Genomic DNA, 27,805 nt, shown 5'->3' with positions numbered 1-27,805 from the left:
TGATTGGTTCCATTATCTAAAGTATGCTCTGTTAATTCCTCTATACCTGAACAATTAGCATTCATGATTGTAGGGTGAAGTAAAACTTGAGCTTGGAGACCGATTTTACCAATGTTCCAGTTTTTGTTTCTAGGTTTAACGACTTCACATAAAATATGAAAGACTATTATTCATAATTATGACATTTTTCGTTTAGATCCATTATTGAGATCTCAATTAGGAGAGAAAGCAAAAATGTTTTTTAAAAAAGCAAAAAACAATTGGAATTTTTTGGCTCCTAGTCATTTTAATTGTACAGATATTATATACAAGTTAACCCGTGCATGATACTCATGCATTCTAGTCAAATCAAGCTACTTAAGGTGTTAAAAAGGTTCTTGTCATGCATTTGGGCCATAGCCCAGGCCTCCTCAGGGGAAGAGCGTTACTTCCCGACGTAAGCGCCCTTTTTTAACGTGGTTTTGTCCACATGTCACCACCTCATCATTCTTCTCCATCACCTCATCCTTCATTTTCATCGCCACATCTATCCAGATGTCTATCCAGACACAGGGATCTCTCTCAGCGGTCCTGAGTATTACACTCCTCTCGCTCTGTCACCCCCGGCAACCACCAACCACTCCCCATTGTCACCCCCGGCAACCACCAACCACTCCCAACTGTCACTTCTCCTTCAAGAAATATATATATATTTTTTTAAATCTTTATAAACACTTTTAACAATTAACAAATTAAATTAACAAATTAAAAACATCTTGGTATACCAAATTTCAGCCCTTTCTGAAATTTTTTTTACACACACACTAAGAATTTAGTAGGTCAGTGTATAACTCCGCCCAGCAGGTGGCGCTGCAGCTTGGTTTTATTTTTTACACACACACACACACACACACACACAGACAGACTAACACACGCCACTAGACATTTATATTATAGATTACATTGGATCATACAATTAAGCAGTAAAATATTGGAATTACAATTGTTAGAGGAGAGAGAAATATATAGAGATAGAAATAGAGTGGGGGAGGGACAGAAGGTTTAGGCAAACATAATTGAGGATATGATAAATGTAAATGTATGGAAGGATGTAAGAGAGAAGAAAGAAGAAAGATTGGGAGGAGGAGGGGAGAATTATAGATTATGACAATCGAGTTTCAAGCACGGATCAGATGTATCTAATCAACATTCAAAAACCATATTACATTTCTGGTCTTACAGATTGTGTGCGACGTAACAGGAAACCTTATGAGAGTAAATTAAAATAGAGCCTTATTTTAAGCAGGGGGTGTACAATTGGTACCTTATAATATAACATAACATCATCATCATTTATATAGCGCCAATATATTTCGTAGCGCTTTACAATTGGGGACAAACATAGTAAACTAATAAACAAACTGGGTAAAACAGACAAAAAGGTAAGAAGGCCCTGCTCGTAAGCTTACAATCTATGACATACATTTTGGCATACTATAACATAGCATACTTTCTCCTTCTGTTACATCACAGCTGTCTCAGAAATGACCATTTAGTGCCCTCGAATACCTGCATAATGTGAGATTGTGCATGACTATCCAGTGTTTCTATATACGCACCCCACTTAACATGCAAATTCTTGGCTCCTAGTCATTTTAAAATGAATGCATCTTCTCAGACGAATATAACTCTTAACTGAGTTAAAAAAAATCTATAAGAACTATGGGTTGTTACAAATGTGGGAATAATAGATGCATTTACGTGTAATTATATACAATGTCAGAATTATTTTGATTCTTTGATCACTAAAAAGTTTTTCTATTCAATCCTTTATAAATTGTAACACGAAATATACTATCTATATGTTACAGTGCCCTTGTGGCTTACAATATATTGGCAGAACTATTAGAAAGCTAAGATTTCACTTTTTAGAACACCAAAGAAATATTAAACTTAAGAATTGTAATCACTGCATACCTCATCATTTCTCTGTGAAGTATAATAGTGACCCTGTTGGAATCAAATTGATAGGAGTTGAGACTATCACCTCCACTGAAAGAAGGGTGATAGTCATTTTGGATCCATCAAATGAACTCCTTATATCCAGATGGTTTAAACGAATGTCTAGATTTCGATTTTGAGTAATTTATCTTGTTCTTAATTTGTGAACTGAATATATCTCTCTTGAGCCAAGTGTATTGTTAAAAACTATAAACATAAAACAATTCTGTCTTTACTAAACAATAATCTTTTTGGTCAGTATTTCAGTGAACAATTGAAATAATTTAATCACTCATACAGACCGTTTTGAAGTACTGTTCACCTTTTGTATTATCATTATTTTCAGGTCTGTAGGAAAGGACTATTCTTAAATTTCAGACAGTGCCACCAAATGTAGGACAGGGTACCCACCAGACCACACACCTGGGTAAACAGCATGGAGTCTGTGGGGGACTAAGTACCACAGATAATAAATCTTCCCGAGTATTTTCACTAATTGTTACACAAATCAAGGTTTTAGATATGTGCAGGTGGATTTTGTCCCAGTCCTTTCGGGTGATTGTTTCCCCCAAGTCTTCCTCCCCTTTGTGTTCATGTGGGTCCTTGGGCGGGCGTTTGTGTTGCAAGATGAGACAATAGAAAGTGGATATATGAGTTCAGGAGGAAGAGCGGATGGAACAGAACGATACTAGTGGGGATGTCAGGTGAACATCAACACCTAAACGATGGACAATGTCATCTAGGTAGCGGAGTTAAAGATGTTGGAAGAAATAGGATGACGGAATGTGATGTTGTGTCTGAATATATCAGCAAACAAGGGGAACGATTGAAAGGGGGCTAAGTCAGTGAAAATTTTTATGTTGTGACGCGTCCAGAGTGGGAGTTGAGTCGGATACAAGCCAGGGGGAAATAAAACGTCACAGTATGAAACCAGCTCGAGAGTGAGATTGGCAGGGGGAAGAAAGCTGTGAGGAGGGGGTCCTGTGTTGAGGTGGTGGCCATAATAGCAAGACAGGGGATTGTGTGTATTGCAGAGGGCAGCTTTAATGTCGACTCAGACCCAGTTGCCCGGAGGAGAGTGGAAGAGGGCGCACTGTGTGAGGTGGGTGAATCGATAATATTTAAGAAAGTGAGGGACTCCAAGCCTTTCATCATAAATGGGTTTGTGAAGGATGTTCATGAGAATTCTTGGGTTTCTGCCTGACCAAACAAACTTAGTAGCCAGCTATTGAAGGAGCTTAAAGGAACTTTGAGGGGGAGGATATAGGAGACGTGGAAGGACATTAATTTTGAAAGAATTTATTGTACCAGTCCATGAAGTCATAAGTTTATCCCATTTAAGTAGGTCAGCTTTTATAGCCGGCATGAGAGGAGGGAAGATAGCAGCATACAGTTGGTCACAGGAGCAAGTTAGGTAGACCCCTAAATATTTTAGTTTGTAGGGTTGCCATCTGAAGTCAAACCTGAACTTGAGGCATTGTTGCTGTGCGGTCTAGGATTTCTGATTTGGAAGAGTTGATCTTGTAGTTGGAGAGATCGCCAAATAGGGTAAGGTTGTTAATTAAGTTAGGAAGGTATATGAGGGGGTTAGTAAGGGACAGGAGGATGTCATCTGCGTACAAGGATAGTTTCTGTTCAGAGGGGCCAACACGGATTCCTGATATGTCAGGATTGAGCCTTATTTTGCGAGCAAGTGGGTCAATCATATTCAAGCGCGAATATGAGTGGGGAAAGCGGGCAGTCTGGGCGGGTGCCATTTTGGGTTGCGAAGGAGGGACATTAAAAGCCATTGGTTAAAATGGATGCAGTGGGATTGAAATATAGGGATGCTACACCTTGCAGAAAGGGACCCCATGCTCATGGCTGCAAAGGTCTCCGACATATAAGGCCAACCCACTCTGTCAAATACTTTCTCTACATCCAAAGCTAAGAGCAGGGTGGGTATGCCGCGCAAATTGAAAATGTAGGTCAAATCAATGGCGCCCCTCATACTATCTGAGACCTGGTATCCGGGAACAAAACCCACCTGGTCCGGATGGACCATTGAGGTGATAGCACTATGTGGCAAGGAGTTTTGTAAACAATTTGAGGTCCACATTTAGAAGAGAGATAGGCCTATAATACCACATGACTGGGAGTCTCGTCTGGTTTAGGGATCATTACAATGTCTGCACGGTTGGTGGCCGCATCGAATTTGGAGCATGGAATTGAAAAGCTCTAGAAGCATGGGCATGAGGAAATTTGCAATGTTTTATAATAGATCGACGTGAAGAGCGGAATAGAAATCTTTAAAGGCGTCCGCTACATGCTTCGGATCAAATGTAAGGTCACTGGAGGGGGTCTTAATAGAGGATATATAATTGCAAGTGCGTTTATTCCTCAGATTTTGAGCCAAGAGCCTATCTGCTTGGTCTGCCCTCTCATATAATTTTAATGAAGCCACTGGAGGGTTTTAGCAGTCTTTTTAGAGAGACGTTGGTACAATTGACCGTGCAGAAAAATTAGTTTAAGCCTGGTTTTGCGTCTTGGGAATAGCTGTTACAGGGCAGTGAGAAATGTAAGCTGTGTCTCCACCTCAGCGAAGCGTGCAGGTTCAGCTTTGCGTCTGGCAGCTGAAAAGCCAATGAGAGTACTGTGTATGGTAGCATTAATGGGGAGATGTCTGGGGTGGAGTTTAAGGAAACAAATTCCTTGATTGAATTAGAAATAGAGAACACCAGGTCAGGTTTCAATAGGATGGTGTGATTATTGTTATTTTCCCTTAATATTCAGATATGACAATGTATATTGTATGTAACCTTGTAATGTAATCTCAACATGTGCTTTGCTAAATGACATGAGTCTGAACCTATGCAAGTGTCAATAATATTTTGATACTAGCCAAGCCCGGGATAGATAAGAATCTCAGAGGAGTTTTAAGCCCAAAGTTGTAAAGCATCTAGCCACTCAAGCAGAGCAGAGGTGAGAGATTCTCTGAGGTGTCCAAACATATATCTTAGTGATAGTTAATTTATTTCAGAAAGCTCTGTGTCATTTGTGGAATCAATCTGACTTAATTTAAAATGTAATTCCTAAGGTGGGGGTGAAGAAATCTTCTGATTTAGACATTACATTGTACATTTTCATGAAGGGGTCTATCAGGACTGAAATGTCCCATATATCTCAATTGTGTTCCATCACACAGACCAAGTCTTAACTAGTAAGTTGTGACTCTGGTTTTATTTCCTATTTTATTTTTGAAACTTATTTGTACAACTTAATGTATGCCTTGTTATAAACTTTTTTGTAACTAAGTCTCGGAATTTTTTTTTCAGATTAAATAAATTTAATCTAGTGTGTTCTCCTTGATTCTTTGTGAACTTATGAAACTCAGGGAGGCTCATGCTACATGTGTATGTGATTTAAGTTTGAAACATTAATAAGTGGTTTTGGTGAACGTAAGGACACCATAATGAATCCTTTGTGGTGGCAGAAAAGATGTATTCATTGCTAAGTGACTAAGGTGACGCCAGTCACGGCCAGCTGTTCGGATTGCTGTATCTGAGACAGGCTGGGCATTCCTGACATAGGGTATCATCTAGGCACCATTTTGGAGGTGAGAAATGGGATCGGGAGAGAGCAATCTTGAGAGAAACCCCAGCATGCTTGGGCTATGTGGCTGGGGAGATGTTGGAATCTATGAGGTTTTGTGGGGTGAGGTGGTCAATGAGAATGAGGTTGAGTGTGCATGTTATGGTGGGCAGAGAAGTGGGTAAATCTGTGAGAATACACTTTGATATTTATTATCTATCCTCCACTGACTTTGTGTGCTGTAACCACTATAAATCTGTCTTCCTGTAAAAAGGTAAAAGGATCAAATATGAATACATCCTTCTATTAAAAGAAACAAGGGAATTTCCATACTACAGAAGGCTGCAGCTTAATGAGTGGGATTGTAATATGTGATCTTAATACTGGAGTTGGCAAGTAACTTGTAATCACACATCGGGTGAAAGACATCTATAAGAAACACAAAGTTTTTTTTTTTACAAGAGGAATTTCTTTTGATCTATATTACTTATTCTCCCCCGATCTTGTATACTGTAGATTTTTTAAACTGTTTGTTGGACTGGCAGCAAATACTTTTATTAAAATGAAAAGGAGCAAAAATGAACATTTTCAGCTACAAAAGGAAGTGAAGGAATATTCACATTACAGAGATACTATCTATTTTTTATAGACTCACAGAATCAATTCCAAATTGCGATATTGATTAACAACTAGTATGAACATCAAATGGTATATATAGCAATAACTTTTAATAGATACTCACTTTATTCTGGACATTATAATTTATATGGTACAGATATACCTTTCTATTAGGTGAGCAGTTCAATTTGACAATTAAATTATTGTGAACAATATAATTTATATGTACATCTATTTTATTGTGTCCTGAATGTTATTAATTTCTTGTGATTGTTTTTAATAATTAATAAGTTTTTATTGTATATTCAGCAACTGCGATTTTAATTGACAACAAAATCACTGCCAAATTATTTAATTCAGCGCAGTCCACTCCTTTTTTCTTGTACTGCTGATTATATCAGTAGCTGTTGACTAATAGTATTACATGTTGCACCTGGCTGTTGTAACTGCTTTGGCATCGTCACAGGTTTATTCAGGATTAGGACCAGTACAGCTGCAAAGCTCCTGACGTGGACATTTTTGTACTTGGACTTCAAGTGGAAACATGGCTCTAATTCTAGAGTATATAGCTCTTTTTTTTATTGCAATTTATTCCTACCTTGAGGTACTTGTCAAGATGTTTATCCCAGCGAAAAGGAAATCTGTTAGTGGAGATATTGTACTGATCACCGGATCTGGCCATGGTATTGGACGGCTTACAGCACTTAAGTTTGCCGCGTTGCAGAGTATTCTCATCTTATGGGATATTAACAAGGTGATGTAATATTTTATTTCTAATACTTAATATTCAGATAGCACTGCAATAGCAAATCACATATTTAGACTATGAGTACACATTGTATCCAGCTTGTTTATGCTACCTCCCTTTTAGGTACATACATAGTATGTACTATGGAACCGTCCCTCTTAACTAATAACATTCATAGATCACTGTTGTACTGCCATACATATTTTAAAATTCTGGCATGTGATCTAAATGGGAAAAAAATCAAAAGAGAATTAACTGAGACATTTGAGATAACAGACGGAGAAATTGACTCTTTACTCTCCGATCAGTGACAGAGAGGGCCTCATTTGCATAGTGTAATACAGTCAAGACAGAACAAAATCCTCGTTGGTGGTGCCATGCTCCTCATTTTGAGTGCACCCAGATTTCAGCGCAAGTGTTTACAAAATAAGTTTGTCATTTGTGGAGGAGAAGAAGTTTGCAATGACTGATGAGATATATTAGGTGGAGTCAGTACGGGCCTCCATATCGCCATACCTGGTTGTCTGGAGCAGTGCAAAAGCAGAGAGGGTACACTTTTAGGGGCATTCCATTATGTGCAGATTGGTAAACATCTGTTTGTACTCTGCAAAGAGATTTGATTTTTTTTTACACCAGCTCTGAGCTGTTTGAGATCATGTCTTATCTTATACATTTAATAGGACATATTTTAAACCTTTCAAATGAAACAGCGAAAAACAGTAAAATACCACATGTAATAAAGGCAGTCGTGGTGTTCTCATAATTAAATTAAGCCATAAATGGGGCTAAACTGAGCAGAATATTAGAACAAAAGTTGAATAGACATATTTATTATAAGTATTAATTCTAAAGTGGTTGAACCTTTATGTTACACTTAAATTTGCAAATATTGTGCCTCATTAAGGATAGTGTACTAAGATATTTCCACCTATCTGCACATGTAGACACACTTCTAGTTTGAGAGGATGGCTCCCAACAGCAGAGAATAGGCTTGATAATTATCTACTCTTACTGCTGCAAAATCAAGACGTGTTGCCAAAATACTATATTCAAAAACATGCTAATTAAATCATATTTTTAATTATTTACTACACATAAAAAAATATATTTATTTCAATATGCTACCATAAGAAAGACCTATCTATCTAGAAGACACATACTTATATGTTACAGACATTTAAAGTGCTCTATAATTCATTTATATTACATTATATAAACATAACAATTACAAAACAATAAGACACCTAATTATTTACAGTATAATAAAACTGTCCAGCCAGTGTCCCTCCTTTTGTGTCTTTAGCATTTCCAAAACCACTGAAATTGTTTTTATTTTACATGTGCTGTATTTGTCTAATGTATATAATAAGAGATTATTGTATAATTATGTTTTTGGTGCACAATGTTAACTAACTTCTACAAACGTGCTTTTAAAACCGTAAGCGAGTTAAACTCTACAGTCAAACTGTCCTAATCTCTCCTAAATCTGTGTTGCCTGCATTATGTATGTAAAGCCTCTCACAATGCAATAATTAAGGTTGTAGTGTAGTTGAGGGAGTTTGGCACTGATATTATTAGAGGATAGCATACTTGCCTACTCCCCATGAATTTCCGGGAGGTTCCCGAATTCTGGAAGAGTAGGCAACTCTCCTGGATCCTAAAAAAAACCTAAAAAATGGCTAAATTCATGGCATGGAATATTGGGGCGGGGCTTAATCACCTCATTAAGCCCCGCCCCCGCCATTCAATGCTGTGAATTTAGGCATTTTACAGTGGGTGCGTGGCTATGGTGACGCCCCCTCCTACCACTGCTGTCACGTGACCTGACCTCACAGAGTCACAAAGTCGGCAACTTTGGAGGATAGTCAGGTTGAAAATCAAAAAATATTAGAAACAGTAGAAAAAGAAACATCAGTCACAGACCCATTTAAGTTTGTTCATAGTCTGCTCAGAGAAATATAATTCAACTAAATAAACCATATAAATCCTCCTCTACCAGGCACCGATTAGCAAAGTAAACTTTTATGATAGAGTCCTTTTAATGTAATACAGTCTATGAACAAGCACAGGATGAAGAGATACAAATAAAGGACGTCAGTAAATATTACCTAATGTTTTGTTTATGTGTAGCCCTAATAATTATTAGACAAGAAGATAATATGTTTACAGTGGCACTAAAGGGAAACCTTGTCATAGCAAACCCCCTTTCACTGTGCTGCCACAAGGGTAATGTCCTCTCTGACCATGCCCCTTCAAGCACTCATTCAGAAAACAAAGAAAGACTAGCTGCATTAATCTGTTTATAACCAGCTGGTCATTAGAGTGAGGCAAATCCAAGGCAAAAATACCTTTCTTATTGTATAGAGATTCACGAAACACAATTTACACTCACATATCATTATGCAATTAACATTTTATACAGTTTTTTATTTATTTAATGATTGTTTCAATCTATAAAATGCATTGCGTAACTTGTACCCAGAAATACTTCTATTTGACTTTCTGTATTCCATCAGTGGTACAATAATTATGTTTTAAATAGTGAAAAGTTCACATCCAGTAATACAAAGCTCAATTAAAGGATATTCTCCAGATTTAATCTCTACTTTTTTATTTACACAATGTACAGAGGATTACTGAAATATGACTCAGAAATCACTGTTTGGAAATCTTTTAAAGGGAATTTGAGGACAAGGTTTTTTTTGAATGTAGCTTAAAACAGCATTAGTTTCAGAACATACTGTTGAACAAGTTATGAATGTTCGGCATAAAGGCAAAATGTTTTCAATAGAGAGAAAATCGGGGTAAAATGGTAATAACATGATTTAGTCTTAATCATATTTTTCAAGTTAAACTGTAATATAACATTTTTGAGAATGATTTAAGTGCAGTGCTGTGGTTTAGCTGTAAATTTACAAGTTGGCATTTTATCTGTGATTGATGTTAATCATAAACTACACAATGTGACTATTCCCTCTTTTGACAATTTTATTCACATGTGTTATAACAAGGAACAGTTATTTGTACTTGGTGATCTCAATGTCAGTAGCAATGTCATTATTTGGGTGGGAAGGCACAATGTATTTATTTATTCTTTAAAAGTGTTCTTCATTGCCACTTTTAACTGGGTAAATGACAGATCAGTACAACCTATGTCCAGAATGGGTGCAGAGGGTGCAGTAGGCATTCAGAAAACGCATGCTGAATAGCTAAATCTACTAGATAAGCACAAATGGTGAACTGTTTTTAGCTGGTGACGTTTACATTACCTGGGCACAGGGCCGGATTAACCCGAGGTCTAACTGGGCTATAGCCCAGGGGCCTCGGGCATCCAGGGGGCCCTTCAAAGTCCTCAGCAGCATTATTGATCGGTCCGGGGGCGCCCCCAGCCCGATTAATGTTGCTGAGCACTGTCACTGTAGTCCTCCGTCCCCGGCGCTCAGTAATCTGCTTACTGAGGAGATCTCGCGAGTGAACTCTCGCGAGATCTGCTCAGTAAGGAGCTTACAGCGCGCCAGGGACGGAGGACTACAGTGACAGGTAAGCGCTTGGGGGGGGGGGGGGCTCACGGGGTGCGGGTGGTGGCTCACATTGGGGGCCTCACGGGGGAATGGAGGCGCCCTTAGCCCAGGGGCCTCCATTCCCTTAATCCGGCCCTGCCTGGGCATCTAGCCCACACTGTTTATCTGCTATTTGCTCCATCTAAAAGTCAAACGGTGCATTTCTAATGGTAATTAAGTAATATTCTTTCTTAGACATCAGCAGGGTTCCTGTGCTTTTTGTTGCACAATGGACATTTAATGGTGAAAAATAATTGATTGTCCAATCCTGTTGATTAAAGGGAAAACAAATACATTTATTAATAAAACATTAGTTTAAAATTGAGTTGCGCAGCGCTGCTAACGTTAGCATAGAGTTTCATTCTGAACCCTCTGACCATAGTAAAAGGGAAGTTTTTACACCATTTGAACAAGAGGGATCAGTACATACATATACATAAGTAATTACAGTGTTTATACAATGTTCCAAAAAGAAGTTAATTATAATATGCAATACGTTTTGTTTTTCTGGGATTAGGGAATGGGTGTTAGCTGAATATGGAAATCTATTCAGTATTGTAGTTGTATCTTTTCAGTATTTATACTAACTATATGTGCACATCAAGGTTTTACATACAGATTAGTTTCACAATTTATATATGAGACTCTAATATTCAAAATAGATAGTGAATGAATAGTATCGCATTCAATATAGGAATGTTAGGTTTAATTTATCTCACTTATTAATGACAAATATGGAAAATACTTGAAAAATGAAGTGACGATTAAATACACAATCATATTGATTTATTAAAAATTACATTTTAACAGATATCAGACGGGGTATGTGCATTATATGAAAGTCATCAGAGGGTGGTTCTTCATTGTATACTGATCAGAATGGGTTATGTTTTGTTTGCTGTTCAGATGGAAACGTGGTGCACTAGTCTGTTTATTGCCCAGACTGAGCAAGTCAAGACTACTTTTTGCAGCCACCTGCTTTGTGCACCTCAACTATCTCCCTGATTCCAGCTATCTCAATCTGCAGCCTTAAACTCTGTCCAGGACCTAATCTTATCTAAAGCCAAAACTGATCCCAAGCATGTTTAGGTCATTATTTTAAGATTTTACATTCATTTAGGCATTGCTCACTAAGGTGTTCTACTACTACAGTTTGAGAAGTGAAAATGTTTAACTTTTCTATTGCCTCGCTAACCAAACTGTGATGCCTGCCATTTAGGAAACAACATATTGCAGTGCTCTTCTTAAGATGTTCAATGGATAAGAATGAGTTACTAAACTGACACAATATTGTACATTACTAAGAAATCTCAGTCAATTACTCAGTCTTGCAAATACTGTGGGCAAACAGGTTAGAAATAAATAGTTAATATGGTGTGTGGCTTGTAATGGCCATGTAAGCATGTGTGCTCTACAGTTCAAACTGTCATTTCTAAGCATCTGATGGCATAGGTGTTACCAAAATAACGAGGAGAACCAAAAATATCCAGGGATCACAAGCGAACCCATAAATCAGCTGCTATTTTACCAAAAGACCTAGCTCCACTTAATGGCTGGCCTCACTTATTCTGGCACTTGTAACCAACTCTACACCTAACTCATAGCAGGGAACACTAATAGGACCAGCAGCTGATGTATGTTGAACTATACACACAACCCTTCCTCAGTGAAATAGCACAGATGCCCATTATTGGAAATACAGGTTTACATCAAGACCAGAGCTGAATGAGAAGGCACTACAGTCCAATAATTCTTACATAAATATAATTACAATTAAAACCACTTTTATTGTTAATAATTAAAAAAAAAATATCTATGTCAATCAGATCACCCAAAACACAGGTGAATATATTAAAATATATATAAAAAGGGATAAAGATAGAAATTGTGTGTTAATTAAAAATTATTTTTGTCAGCCCCTTTATAAGAGCTGGTAAGTATGTCTGGAGATTATAAATTGATTTTTGTCATGTATTGCTTCAAATATTTATCTTATTATAGAAATTTCATTAAAAACATAGTGTCCAACAAAAATGTGTCCTTGTTATTATTTTATTTTTGTTTTATTGTATTTTTATTGTCCAATTTAGATGTAGTTTTTCACAATGGGTGTTCCCACTTCTTAAAGACGGGGGATATATTTGCTAAACTGTGGTTTTGAAAAAGTGGAGATATTGCTTATAGAAACCAATCAGATTCTAGCTGTCATTTATTTAGTACATTCTATAAAATGACAGCTAGAATCTGATTGGTTTCTAAAAGCAATATCTCCACTTTTTCAAACCAGCAGTTTAGTAAATATACCCCAGGGTATATTCTTATTTGATTATTCTCTGTATGTCCTAAGTCTATGGTGATTACACAACTTTATTCCACGGTTTGTTCAAAATTCATATTTATTATTCCTAACCTATATAGCAAATACATCCATACAGAATATTCAAAGTATTATATTTTATTATATTCTAAAAGTCTATTATTTTATTATTCTCTACTACAGATAAGGATTGTCACATATAGTTAACATGCATACATGATCCCACAAAAAAAACTTTCATATAGGAATGATCTTTGTATATATTCACCTTATGTTCTATGAAGCATGTTTAAGTATTCTATTAATAATTAGGATAGATACATCATCTGTGTATTTAGTATTTATCTATCATCTCTCTATCCCAATGTTTTGTTAGTAGTCAAAATGCTGCATAGGCAATAGTGCTTGTTGGCTATTAAACTTTTTTAGTAGCAGACTTCTTATTTCCAAATGCTGCCATCTTTGTCCCCTGCATTATCACTGGTAATATTACTCTATCAGTGCACAAATGGTTTTAATAATTTTTAATTTGCAAAGACTTAATAATAAGACCGATCCCCCAAAAACACACGGATCAGCTATATAGACCTATTATCCTATGCATAGTCTATGGATGTTATCCATCTATTGTAAAAACTTTAAGCTGTGGTCACAAAATCATTGGTTGTGTAATCTCTTATTAGCGCTTCCACTAGCTATGGTTTTTAAGTCGTTAGCAGTATAAGCACTTTATAAAATAACAAGTTAACCCGTGCATGACACTCATGCATTCTAGTCAAATCAAGCTACTTAAGGTGTTAAAAAGGTTCTTGTCATGCATTTGGGTCATAGCCCAGGCCTCAACCACCAACCACTCCCCACTGTCACCCCCGGCAACCACCAACCACTCCCAACTGTCACTTCTCCTTCAAGAAATATATATATATTTTTTTTAAATCTTTATAAACACTTTTAACAATTAACAAATTAAATTAACAAATTAAAAACATCTTAGTATACCAAATTTCAGCCCTTTCTGAATTTTTTTGCCCACACACACTAAGAATTTAGTAGGTCAGTGTATAACTCTGCCCAGCAGGTGGCGCTGCAGCTCGGTTTTATTTTTTCCACACACACACACAGACAGACTAACACACGCCACTAGACATTTATATATTAGATAAGTGGATATCAATAGACATGGACTTACACAGGTTTTACTACTGTACCAGGTAAGAATCTATAAATAAAGTATAGAATATGTCCTAATTACATGTCTAATTACATGACTGAAGCATGATTAGTTAGTATTAGAGGGAGTGTGGATTTAAAGATAAGTTTGATAGTTTCCAGTAAAAATATACTTTACTAACAGGTCTAAATAAACTGGACAATACCAATAACGCTAGAGATTGAATGCAACCAAAACAGCAGTTACTGTGCAAATGAATAATTAAATATTTATAGAAAAAACTAATTCTTGCACAGGAAATAATATAAACTTCTTATAGTTACAATCTTTTTTTGGTAAGGACTAAGAAACCCCTTAAATTAACTGAACAAATGATGAATACCTGCTTGAAGGAGAAATGACAGTAACACTATGAATGTTGAAGTAATTTTTTTTTTTAACGATGTTGAAGAAACATGATAGATTATTTTTTCTATCAATTAAATGAGAGGGTGGTGATTGGTGGTTTGGACTATAAAGCTAATACGCTAGTCACAATCGGGTAATTACCATGACTAAGCCTTGATAGGGCAAAACGTACGTCAGGTTGTACGTCATAAATAACATTACAGACCCGGAAGTAGGAGCCAGCAGAGGTGAAATGCCGCGTCTCTCCCAGAGATTAATTAACTAACTGTAGCATGAGTGTTTATACTGCTAACAACCTAAAAAACATAGATAGTGGAAGTGCTAATAGTATTAGGGGAATATACAGTCAAAGAATTAGTGACCACAGCTTAAAGTTTTTACAATAGGTAGATAACATCCATAGACTATGTATAGGATAATAAAAATCCTGCATGTGTGTCTGTTTCTAAGTCCAGTTAACTTGTGAACTATATCAAAATATGTGTGTGGATTTTAGAGTTCATCCCCCAATGATAGGCAGAGTCTCAAAACAGGCTGGCTGGTCTTTAAGACATGTTAATTAAGCAGCTAGCATCGTCAAAGTATTTCAGCATGCCATATAAAGTGGCGGGTGGAAAGAAACCAACTCTCTTATAAATTAATTTGTGGGAAATGGAAAATGTCAAATATATTCTTTCTCAAATATATTTGCCTGTCTTTTGTGTGAACTGGTTGACATAAAGATTTTTTTTTAAATTAATAACAATAAAAAGTTGCTTTAAATATAATTAAATTTATGTAAGAATTATTTGAATGGCGCACATTCTCATTCAGCCCTAGTCTTGATTTAAACTTGTATTTAGTATGTTGGAAGAGCACCCCCACATAAGATGAATGATTTGGTTGATATAAAATATGAGAAAGGTCTAAACCTGGTGCGGACCTAAAATTCTGTTTGTACAATCTTAGAAATAGAAATCACCTAACTAATAAGGACAAAATGTCTTCCAGTGACAATCAGAAATTAGGACCTTAGGCACACTGTCCTCTCAATCTTTAAAACCTTTCAGGTAGCCATTACATTAGAAATTGATGTGGACAAGCTGTAAACTGTGTTTGCTCTTTTTACTATTTTGTAGTAAAACAAAAAAAGAGATAATAAGGAACATTTTGGACAGGAGCCCATTTGATTCTTTCCATACTTTTCTAGAACCTCCTTACAGATGAGACAAACAATGAAGCCATTATTTTATGTCCAGATAGTCAAATGTCAGTGAAAAAAGGGAACCATTCACCTATTCTGCAAACACTGAAGGAATCCTTCACTACTTATGTTAACCTTGTACCCAGAGCTGGATTAAGGTTCTGGGGGGCCCGGGGCACTTAAGACAGGGGGGCCCCATATTGTCGAATATGATATTAAGTTTAAACAAATAAACAGGCAATGCTATGTGCACTACTGTTAGATGCACACAACTCTGCCTTTACAAGCATAACAGTGTGAAGTAGGACATATCTCCCAACTATCCTTGTAGTCAGACCAAATCCTGACTAAGTGAGACAGTCACCCAAATTCTGGACAGTCCCACCATATTGAGAACAGTTGGAAGATGGTCCTGGTCTCCCCTACCTGCTGTTGTCGCTTTCACCACCTGTGGCTGCTGGTGTCTTAAGCTCAGTTGCTGCTTGTGTAGATTCTGGGATGTCGGGGCCCTATTTTGAATCAAAAACAGGTACATAAAGTTTAGGAGTCCCCAAAGAGTCCTGTTAATAAATCAATAGCACCCCCTTTAATAATTAGGCCTCCCTCCCTGCAACCAGCCCCAAATTTGGAATTAAATTAATACTATTCACTTTTAATAATAGAACTATTTTCCCCAAGCAGCCCCGACATTAAATTAATAGCGTACACATTTAATAAACTTATTTCCCTCCCCACCAAACAGCCTGGTATAAATGAATAGAGTTTACATGTAATAAATAAACCTATTTTTCAAAACCATTGCCAACATTTTATAATTCATATTCACATTTAATAAATAGCACTCCTCCCCAAACTCAAGCACACATTAAATACCTCACAATCACTCCACAAATAATTAACAAAATAACCTTACTATATGTAAGTATATATTGGTTATCCCTAACAGCCTAGTCCAGCTAAGCACTAGCAGGCCTGATTTGTTGCAAGGCAACAGAGCTAGCATGGAGGCATATTACATTTTGTACATTATGCCATAATTTTGTCATTTTTACCATAATGCCCACTTTTAGAAAAGCTACTTCCCTGGGGCATGGAGAGAGGGTCCACAATAAATAGACAATCTAGGTCTGAGCACATCGTACTTCTCTGTTCTCCATTTATATCCCCAACATCCCACTCCTCAATCCTCTTCATCTTAATTCTCTATCTTCCCTCTCACTCCTCATTCCCCACCTACTTAGCATCTTCAACCCCCTTCTCATCAGCGTTGGTTTCCCTTCCTGGGTTGTCACTCTGCAACCCCCTCTATTTGTATATTCACCCCCTCCTTGTCCATAATCACCCCCTCTCCTTGTCCATAAATCACCCCTTCTCCTTGTCCATAATCACCCCCTCTCCTTGTCCATAAATCACCCCTTCTCCTTGTCCATAAATCACCCCCTCCTTGTCCATAAATCACCCCCTCCTTGTCCATAAATCACCCCCTCCTTGTCCATAAATCACCCCCTCCTTGTCCATAAATCACCCCTTCCTTGTCCATAAATCACCCCCTCTCCTTGTCCATAAATCACCCCCTCTCCTTGTCCACAATTATCCCCTTCATTTTCATAATTGCCTCCTCCTCTGGCTGAAACACACACAGACACAGTCACACACACACAGAAAGTCTCACACAGTCACACAAACACACACACACACACACACACAGAAAGTCTCACACACACAGTCACACACACAGAAAGTCACACACACAGAAAGTCACACACACAGCAGATCTTAACTTACCTTATCCCCCACAGACAGGCAGGGCAGATCTTCTCTGCTCCTCCTCACACTGTCATCTACACGGCAGCTAAGGAAGCCCAGAACACTCAAAAAAAAAAAAGCAAAAGCATGCTTGTGCTTATAGTGCCAAGAGAGCACTTAAAAACGGAACCCTGTGCTGCCCCTTGTAGACTGACATTTGGGGGCAGCAAAAAGAGCCACAGCTGGTCCCGGGGGGGCCCCCTGAGAGAGGGGGGCCCGGGGCACATGCCCCCTGTGCCCCCCCCCCCTTAATCCGGCCCTGCTTGTACCTTCCACAGGTCTCTGTTCTCTATTGGTTTTCTTTTATCCTTGCAACTGGCCAACAACAACATCGCATTGCAGGCCAGAGACACCCATCAATCTTTTCTGAAGATGATCACTCATCTGCTAACCCAACAGTATGTACTTTACTGATCTCTGTTGCTCACAACATACTGAGGCAGGAGCCACTTTATTAAAGCTTTAATGCCATGGCACGTGCTCCATTTAGTTACTTAGCAAGATTTTAAATCTCAGGTATAACTCGCCAAAGTCTATTTTTGACTCTATTTCCAACAAGTCACCTTCTTATCTGAGTTTGTAAGAAACATGAATAACTCACTCAGGCCTGAATATAACCGAGCCATCTACACTTATTTAACATCTTTAAGACCCAGGTCCACTTTGTTATATTATGGATCAGACAAGTCTGATGGCTTAATTTATTAAAAAACAAACAAAAAAAAACAGACAATAAAGCTCTGCTGAATCTGCTTTCTCAGTTGACCAATGTGCTTATGGAGTTTTGCTTCTCTTCTGTGATGGTTTTAGGTATGATTTATTGTATACTGTCCAATTTGGGGAGTATAATGTATTCAGATTTTGTTATTCTTCTCACCCTATCCTTAAAAGGTGTTTCATGCAGAAACAGGATGTAAAAAAAGAACTAAACCATTACTTTAACTCCAGATCTACAACTGACATCATTCCTTTCATTACGTGGGAAGGCCCTAAGGGGCATATTCAATTGATGGCGAGATCGCGGAAAATCCCGTGCTCGAAAAATATTACCGTTAATACGGTAATATTGCGCGTTAATACGGTAATTTACTCGCTGTATTTCAGCTCGCAGCTCAGGGAGCTGCGAGCTGAAATTCAGCGAGATATTACCGTATTAACGGTAATATTTTTCGAGCGCGGGTATTTCGGCGATCTCGCCATCAATTGAATATGCCCCTAAGTGTGTTATCATCACAGTCTCTAACCTGATCCTCGGTACAGCAATGCTCATTGCCGCTGTCAGTATGCAGCCGGCAATGCCACATGTCAGCCGTGCAGGTGGCCTATTCAAATCACTCCCTATTTAATACGCACTCTGACACTGTAGCAGTGTCAGAGCAACAAGTGCTATACTTTTCTGACCACCTGTGCCTTATATCCTGTGACCGTTTTGCCTTCACTGTGACCTCCTGTTGTAGCCTAATCCTGCTCTGCCTCTGACTGCCTGTATAGCAGTTCCCTACTCATTTGATCTTTCTATTCGAATCTTAATTCGGTATCGGGCTGACTGTCTGTGTACCAGTTTCTGGCCGCATCACCTTCACTAGGACTCTGATCCTATACTCCCCTACCCCTCTGCTATGCCTGGAGGCAGTACCATTTGTAATATAGATGAGTTTGTTGACTTTTTAGGGGGTTGGCTCCTTTTACAAGCCCCTGTATCTAAAAAAAAATAAAAAAATATATAATTACAAACGGTATGTTTATAATTGTTTTTCATAATTATAGGAGTTTCAAATGTCTAGCTAAACAATGCAATTTAGATTGTAAGCTCCAATGGGGCAGGGACTGATGTGAGTGAGTTCTCTGTACAGCCCTGCGGAGATAGTGGCACTATATAAATAAAAAGATGATGATACAAACATTGTGCCCTCTGGTAAGGTCAAGCGAGCTGTACACATACAATGAGGCATCATATTAGTTGTAGTTTAGTAATTATAGTTTATTTTTCTTCCCTCAGACAAAGTCACTGTTGTGATATCTTAAATTTATTTTATGATCCAATCCTTTTGATGGAACATGAAAATGTACTGTATATTCTAATAAAAGTGTTAGGAGGTAACCAATTCTCGACCGCTCCACCTGCCAATTACACCGATGCTTCAACAGCAGCAGTACTACATCCACCCCTTCGGTCTGGGTCTAGAGGGAAGACAACAACAATTGCTCAAGAGAAAGAGTACAGAGTGAAGAAAAAGAGGGAGTATCCAAGGTGATGGGCGGGAGTAGAAAACCTGCACACTACTCCTGTTGCCAACACCTCGATTTTGTTCTGGGTCTGGGTGCAGGACTGCAGATATTCGGAATAGGTAATAACTTAATCACCAAATCTCAGATTTCAAAATAATCAAACTAGATCATCATCTTCTATTTATATAGAGCCACTAATTCTGCAGCGCTGTACAGAAACCTCCCTCACATCAGTCCCTGCCCCATTGGAGCTTACAGTCTAAATTCCCTAACAAACACACACACACACTCAGACAGAGAGACTAGGGTCAATTTGATAGCAACCAATTAGCTATTATTATGTTTATGGAGGACACTGGAGAACCCAGAGGAAGCCCACGCAAACGCGGGGAGAACATGCAAACTTCACACAGATAAGGCCATGGTCAGGAATTGAACACATGACCTCGATGTTGTGAGGCAGAAGTGCTAATCACTAAGCCACCGTGCTGCCCAGTCATTCATATATATATATATATATATATATATATATATATATAAAAATCTGTTCATAAAGTAATTTTAGTTAAAACATCTATGTCAGAAGTATATCACTATATATATACATTCTTCTTCCCCTTGAGAGTAGTCATGTTCACCCATTAGAAGGTTATGAGAACATTAATGAGAGCATGGGAATGATAATGGCCAGCATGGAAATCTCTTATTTATTTAAATAAAGGCAATGTGCATTGGCCAATGAAATATTAGAATACGATGGTGGGAATGAGCCTATAAGAAATTATTCATCCTCTTTTAATGTGGTTTTCAAACATTAGTTACCAGCTAAATACTACATTAGTGGCAGCTATGTGTCAATGAGCATGAAACTTTACTCAGAACTCCAGCTCTGCTTCACAATCCTTATAACAAGATTAGAAAAGTATTGTGTGTGTATTGCAGGCTAATTGGTTTAAAATGATCAAGTTTCAAACAAATTTTAAATGACCTTGTAAATCTACATAGCTAACAAAAGTCAAAGAAACACATAGCAATCTAAGGGCTAGATTTACTAAGCTGCGGGTTTGAAAAAGTGGGGATGTTGCCTATAGCAACCAATCAGATTCTAGCTTTCATTTATTTAGTACCTTCTACAAAATGACAGCTAGAATCTGATTGGTTGCTATATGCAACATCCCCATTTTTTCAAACCCGCAGCTTAGTAAATCTAGCCCTAAGAGTCTTCAAACTCCTTGCAGCACCACAGGGCATTCAGACAGTCTTCATTTACTTTGCTTATCATTGCAGAAATAATTTCTTATGATGTTCTTGTAATTTGGGAGCAATGGCACTGCTATGCCCTGCTACACTCATGGAAATCTTTTCAAGTAATACATCCTCCTATCACGTTTCCCAGCATAGTTTTCTCTCATTCCTTAAATCTTTAGCACACAGTAAATTGCTGCTTTGCCACTTTTCAAGACTTTGCTTTCATCCTTCATTTGTGAAGCTCTTGGAGGTCACAAACACGTGACTCAAATTTGAAATGTTCAAAGTATAGATTTTAAAGATGCTACTACTGTTCTAATGCAATCAATTTAATGAAATGAGACAACCTTACATATAGTTACAATACATAGAAACATAAATAAACATGAAGATATATAAATACCTATCAGTCCTTTATTTTCCATTTTACTTTATACTGGCCACACACACACTCGGTAAAAATTAGAGATGTGCGCTAACCCAGGGCCATCTTAACAACATTATGGGCCCCCGGGCAAAGCAGTGCACCGGGGCCCCTAGATATAGATATAGATATAAATATATGGATATATACAGATACAGATATAGATATAGAGATAGATAGATGTACTTGCTCAGTGACCCTTGAAGGTTTTTTTTGCAGGTTTTTTCTTTTGCAGGATTATTTATTCTCATTAAGAGCCGTGCCTATGGGGCCCTCTTGCCCGTGGGGCCCCCGGGCAGCTGCCCATCGTGGCCAATGGAAAAGATGGCCCTGCGCTAACCCCCGTGTTTTGGTTTTGGATGAGGTTTTGGTTCTAAATCGTCTTCGTGTTTGGATTTTGTTACTGGTTTTGCACAAAAATCCTGAAAGGTTTTGGTTTTGGTTTTGGATCTGGATTCAATTAAAAATTGTTAAAAATAGGTAAAATTAAGGTATTTTTCATCTGTTTTTGCTCCTATATTAGCAGTTATAGCGTTAGCACTAATTTTCAGTAATTTACAATCTATTTTCTAATGAACTCTTCACAGGTATCCAAATTTTCACCAACTTTGGCCAAAGTCTGCAGCGAGCTGTCTGGGAAAAATTTGTGACAGAGTAGTGGAAAAAAAACATGGCAGTTTATTAAGTATTTCTTATCAAACAAATTTTATATTTTTTTGTGCTGCTCAGAGTCAAAGAAAAGAATAATCTGCTGCTCACACTTCAGCACAACACCCTGTTTTTTGCCCATTTAATAAATATGTCACTGACTGCCCCTGACAAAATTATTTTGAGTACAAAAGAGAAAAAATCTTTAGATTTTAGAAGAAAGAAATATAGACTCAACCATTGTCAGGAATGGTTGTAAACCTGGCAGACAGAGCCCGTTGCAACACAGAGTTCCACACACTTAAGTAACGATAAATACACCACACCTACACTAAAATCCTTTGCTTCCATATTTATTATTATTATTATTATTAATTTTTATTTATAAGGCGCCACTAGGTATCCGTAGCGCCGTACAGGGACATACAGAAACACGATACAGGGTGAGACAGCACGGTACAGTTAACAAAAAGCACAGTAACTCAGAAGCTCAAAGTACAGCTAGATGAAAGGTGAGAGCCCCCAGCGGTGAAGCTAGAGGGGCAGAAGGGCAGGAGGACCTCACGGAGGAGACAAGGAGCTGGAGAGAAGAGTTAAGGTGGTGGAGAACAGGAGGAGAAGAGGCCCTGCTCGAAGGAGCGTACAATCTAAGGGGAGGGGAGGACGGACAGAGACACAAGGGTAGGAGGAGGAAAGGCGGAGAATGCAGAGAGGGAGAGGGGGGAGAGGAGAATGATGAGGAGGGAGGCAGGAGGAGGGCAGGATAGGGAGGGCGGTAGGTGGGAGGCTGGAAGGAGGTCGGTTAGGTGGGGGACTGGAAGGCTTTGAAGGCTATTTATTGTACTCCTAATTCTATTGGTTTCATCTTGTATTTTGACATAAATGGTGGTATGCCATACCAATACTTCTCCTAGGGGCATATTTAACAAATCACGGTAGTGCACTATTGTGCACTTACCGTGGAATTAAAGTCCTGATGTGCCCTCCGCAAATTTATTAAAGGTGCATTGCAGCAGATATCATGGATATCTGCTGCTTTGCACTCCTGATCGTTTTTGCGAGCAGTCACCATTCAACAGAATTTTTTTCGGGAACTTGTCTTGATAATGTACGCCAGCTGAAGCTGGCGTACATCATCCGAATTGAAAACATCTAATGCTGTCAGCTCTGCTCCGAAGAGCAGAGCTGGACAACGCATGTGTGGAGGGATCACGTGATCCCTCCCTGTCACTCAGCGCGCTCACTCTGCAACGATAGTTGCAGAGACAGAGTGGGGACTTTGTGCGCATGTGCACTGCACATGCGCAATTGAAGGAAGAAGAGGAGATCCCGAGACAGCGCGTCCGAAGAGGGGGGTAAGTGTGGTTTTTTCTATCACAGAAACAGCATTCTTTCGGAACTGCTGTTTCTGTGTTCCCTTTTTAATAAATGTGAGAAATAGTTCAATCCTTATCCTTCCGATAAGGATTGATAACTATTTCTCACTTTTGCCGATTAATGATAAATGTGCCCCCTAGTGCCTTCAAATTTAAAACTATAACATTCCAATGACTCATATTTTCCATATCACCACTTCTAAATTTTTATTTCGCCACTGCTAAATTTTTCCTTCGACCACTGGGTACAACAGAATACTGTAAGATGGCAATGTCTGTATTAGAAGAAAAGTAGAATGGTAGCGCAAAACTGGGATCAGCACAATGATTTAATTCACACATGTAAATTCAATACAAATAATTGTAAATGCTTCAGTGTACACTGATAAAAACTATTAAATGGAGACTGCACAACAGGTTTAAACAGAGGACTCAGTAGAAATCACAGCATTAATGAGGGTTATTGGAATATAAAATGCCATAATGTCAAATCCCTCCAGATAAGGGGGAACCACATAGGGTAAATATGAAAGTAACAGTAGCGACAGAATAGTTTGCAGATTCCTTCACATCGCTGTAAGCAAATCCATACATATACATCAGAAAGTCTGAGCCGGCATAAGAGTCTAAATTTCAGTGAACGTAGCATAAAGTGCCAACATACAGATGGACTTAATGTCTCCCACTCCAGGTACGTCCCAATTTATAGTCCGTCTGGATCCCAAGAAACTATGAGAAATGGATACACACTACTGACCGCCCTTGAAGGGCTTCCAAATTGTTTCTCACAAGTGTATACATATGTTCAATTTCCTTGGAGTTTTATACGAGAGTGTTACACATCTCAGCCGGCATAAATAAATGAATACTTCCGTGCAAGCGTGTCTCACCAGCCTCCAAGCGGGCTCTATTCACTCCGCTCCTGACAGTGAATTCTCGTGAGTAAGCATAAATATCTTCACTGATCCAGGACAATCGGCTAATGAAAAAGGTAAAAGTTATCAGACCTGTGTGTACGGCTCAATGTCCTCCTCTCGCGGCAAAGGATTTGGACCCACAGTCACTCTCACCGGAATGGAAATAGTTAGTCCTACCCCGGGGTATATAAAGTAGATAATGTCCAAAACTCCGGATATCCAGTGTGTACTGATTGAACTGCCTGACATGTTTCTCGGCATGTAACTGCCGTTTCATCAGAGGCAAAGGTCCGTATTAAGTGGGGTATGTGTTTACTGTGATGAGATAGTTTTGTATGTGGGTGATTCTTTGAAAACCAACCAGTGAAACCAGGTGGCAGAGAACTCTGGAAATCTATCAATCGCCACTATGGTGTATCTTGCCCATTGCAATCTACGCATCTGAACCATTCCTTGGCAGAGGGAGGTGAGGGGCATCTCCAGTGAACAGTGATAAGTGCCTTAGAGCCATTGTTTGTGGAAATATTAGAGAAAGAGTGGAGCCAGAAATCATGGTATGTTGGCACATCTGCTACCAATATTTCAAGAGATTAATCACTGTTTGCCTGTATGAGGAAAGCTTAGTACAATCCAAGCATATATGTATGAAGGTCCCAGTTGCCAGGTTGCTTCTCCAACAGGAGGCTGTAAAGTTGGGAAATAATTTATATAATATAATTGCGGTTCTGTACCATCTAGACAGGATTTTAAATTGTGTTTCCACCATGGAGAGGCTGACTGAGCAGACATGAGTTATGCACAGTGGCTCAAACAGTCTGAGGTCTCTTAAATTTTGAATAGATGACCAGCACTACATAGAAAATGCCTTATCCACAGGTATGCCCAGTGTTCATGCGAAGTGAGAGTGAATTTCTCTTGGATCTCCTAAAAGGAACATATGCCCTCCCTGCCCACCAGCTGATATGCATGCCAGATATCTACCTCGGTCCAAGCCTCCATTGCTTGTGGCTGGAGCCACGGAGAGATGTCCATGTTTTGTGTAATGAAAGTTAGGGGTGACAAAGATGAGAAGCAGTGGAGTTGACTCCAACATTCTAATGTGGGCCATAACATAGGCTGTAAGATTCTCAGAAATTTGGCTAGCCATGGCAAGACATTGACTGGCGTCTGGGTCTCAATTTTCATCCATTGCTTTGTACCATTGGAACGTGTCCAGTTTAGAATTCTGCTAAACATTACACCTATATAATATATCATGTCTACAACTGGGTCTCTTGCCCTGCACCGCCCCCCCCCCCCCCCCCCCCAAACAAAGTTGTAGACCATTTTTGAAGTTCAGAAATCAAAGTTAAATAACTGGAAGTTATCTTTGGAAGGAGTGATACCTAAGTAGCAGTTTTGAGATGGTTGGCAAGAAAAGTGAACGGCGATTTGGAGACAGGAAGCTACCAAGTCTGGGATGTTCATATTTAGACTAATTTATTTTAAAGTTGGAAAACTGCCCATAAATCTTAAATTGAATCTGTAGCATCGTAACTGGACTGTATCATAACTAGTTGTAATAGCGAGATGGTCATTGGCGGATAACACCTGTTTGATTTCTTCTGCACCCAACCTCAGACCCCTAATGTCGCTATTAAGGTGAATGGTCCTAGCCAAGGAGGAAAGTAAAGACAAATTAACCACAGGAAACAAAATATAAAATTAGGAACCATAACAGGAACATTTTTACCTATGCACCTAAAGTGTGAGGGAAGAACATGGCTACTAAGCATATGGTGAATGCCAAAGTCCCCATGTTCAAGTTATGGATAAGCGTTTAGAAGAACAGGGGTACTGAAGAAATCACCATTAACACATATCAATATTAAGCACATTCTGAACATTGAACTTAAATAGACTACAGACTACATTGGGACTGACAGTGTCAAGAAATGGGGAAATATAAACCTATGACTTACCTACAGGAGTGGGTAAATCGATAAGCCAGGTAAGCTAGGTAGCATGTCCAAAGTCAAGTGGCATTTATGTTTACAGAACCATTGTCTGTGTGTGACTCCCTCTTATGTCCCTTGGTGGTCTGTCACATCTTGTGTTTGGCAGAGGTAGCGGGTCAGGCTATTTGCCAATTGAAGATAAATTGATGCCTATACCCACACAGAAGGAGTCCAGATTTTCAGGGTTGTGGAGAGTGACCATCTTTCCATTGTGACAAATCTGCACTTGCAACAGGAACCTCCATTGAATCGTAATTTTATGCCTCCTTCAGTAAGGTGGTTCAGATGCCGGCATTACTGCAACATTAGCCAAGACGAGTTTTGAAATACCTGGATTCTGTGGCTGTTGAATTTGATGTCTTCCTGTTGTTTTGGTTTTTGAAGAATTCCTTCCTTTGTCTTATGATAGTGAAGTCTACAGATCTTGTTGTCTGGCTTCTCCTAATAGGGATCATTTGGATGCAGTGCCATATGAGCCCTGTCAAATAAAAGTTGATAACAAGGATTGGTGTCACACGCCGGACTCCCGCTGTCTCCCTAGGAGCCGGTGCCTGTCCCCGCTGATTCCGGAGGCCTCCTCCACCAGGATCCCCCCTGTTTAACAAAACTCACTTACCTGGTTCCACGCCGCTGCCACCGTCCAGCGCTGTCTGTTCCCCTCTTCCGTTCAGCGCTCAGTGTCCTGCGCATGCGCAGAGCTGTCTAGTCCTTTTCTGTGCTCTCACTGCCCTCTATTGGCTGCCTAATAGGAACTGCACTATATCTAAACCCTATGACCAGAACTCAATGCTGGTTCTTTCAGTCAGTCTCTGACTCTAGTATTGGATACAGCTCCCGTGGTTTTGCTCCTCTCCGAGTTTCCAAGCCGCTATCCCTCAGGGAACACCACCTCTAGGTGGCTACGCTACCGAAGCTCCGGTCAGCACCCCCAAGTGGCAACTATATTCTACTTCTGCAAACCAACTTCCGAGTATCTACGTTGCAGTACCTTCCTGCTATTTCCACTCCCAAGTGGCAACGTCGCTGAACATTACCTGCATCATCAATATCAAGTGGCAAGTTTATTCCTAATTGATTCTACGCTCTCTCTATTGTGGTTCACTGGGAACTTCCTTAGGGGACCGGGACCTGCAAGTGAAAGCCGCAAAAGCCCATATTCCCTTGCGGGAATCACTGGTAAACACCTTTCACTTGTTAGACTCCGCGCCCCTAGTGAGAGTAACGCCAATCCCGGCTGAACTACTAGGATCCGGTTTTAACCCTACTGGTACGTGACACTAAGAACCAGCCATGTCAGATCCTGATAGAGAACCTTCCGCCAAGGATATGCTTCAACACTTGGTTGGAAGAGTGGAGCGCCAAGATGCAGTTCAGATGCAACTTTTACAATGTCTGCAAACTCTGGCTACCCGTTTAGACGCACTACAGGTGGCTCCGCCTCAGCCGGCTATTCAACCACAACCACAAGTAGCTGAGGGTCCTCCTGCAGCTGCTTCCTCTCTGCGTTTGCCAACTCCCTCCAAATTCGATGGTGACCCTAACTCCTGCCGTGGTTTTTTAAATCAATGCTCCATCCAATTTGAGTTATTACCTCAGAATTTTCCT

General features: G+C 39.1%; 1 protein-coding gene across 2 annotated transcripts in view; it reads left to right on the top strand.

The window, feature by feature from the left end:
• Positions 1-6,628: 6,628 nt before the first annotated feature.
• LOC142144893 (17-beta-hydroxysteroid dehydrogenase 13-like) overlaps positions 6,629-27,805 on the top strand; it is an 81,006-nt gene continuing 59,829 nt past the window's right edge. Inside the window, exons 1-2 of one of the 2 annotated variants that reach the window (XM_075204217.1) lie at positions 6,629-6,922; positions 17,640-17,759. In XM_075204217.1, coding sequence (XP_075060318.1) covers positions 6,713-6,922; positions 17,640-17,759 — 330 coding nt within the window. In that variant the 5' untranslated portion in view covers positions 6,629-6,712. The remainder of the gene's footprint in view (positions 6,923-17,639; positions 17,760-27,805) is intronic. The other variant, XM_075204224.1, reaches the window with a different exon arrangement.

This window comes from Mixophyes fleayi, chromosome 1 (genome assembly GCF_038048845.1).
Source record: "Mixophyes fleayi isolate aMixFle1 chromosome 1, aMixFle1.hap1, whole genome shotgun sequence".
In the NCBI taxonomy this organism is placed as follows: Eukaryota; Metazoa; Chordata; class Amphibia; order Anura; family Limnodynastidae; genus Mixophyes; species Mixophyes fleayi.
This window is presented reverse-complemented; position numbering and strand designations above follow the sequence as displayed.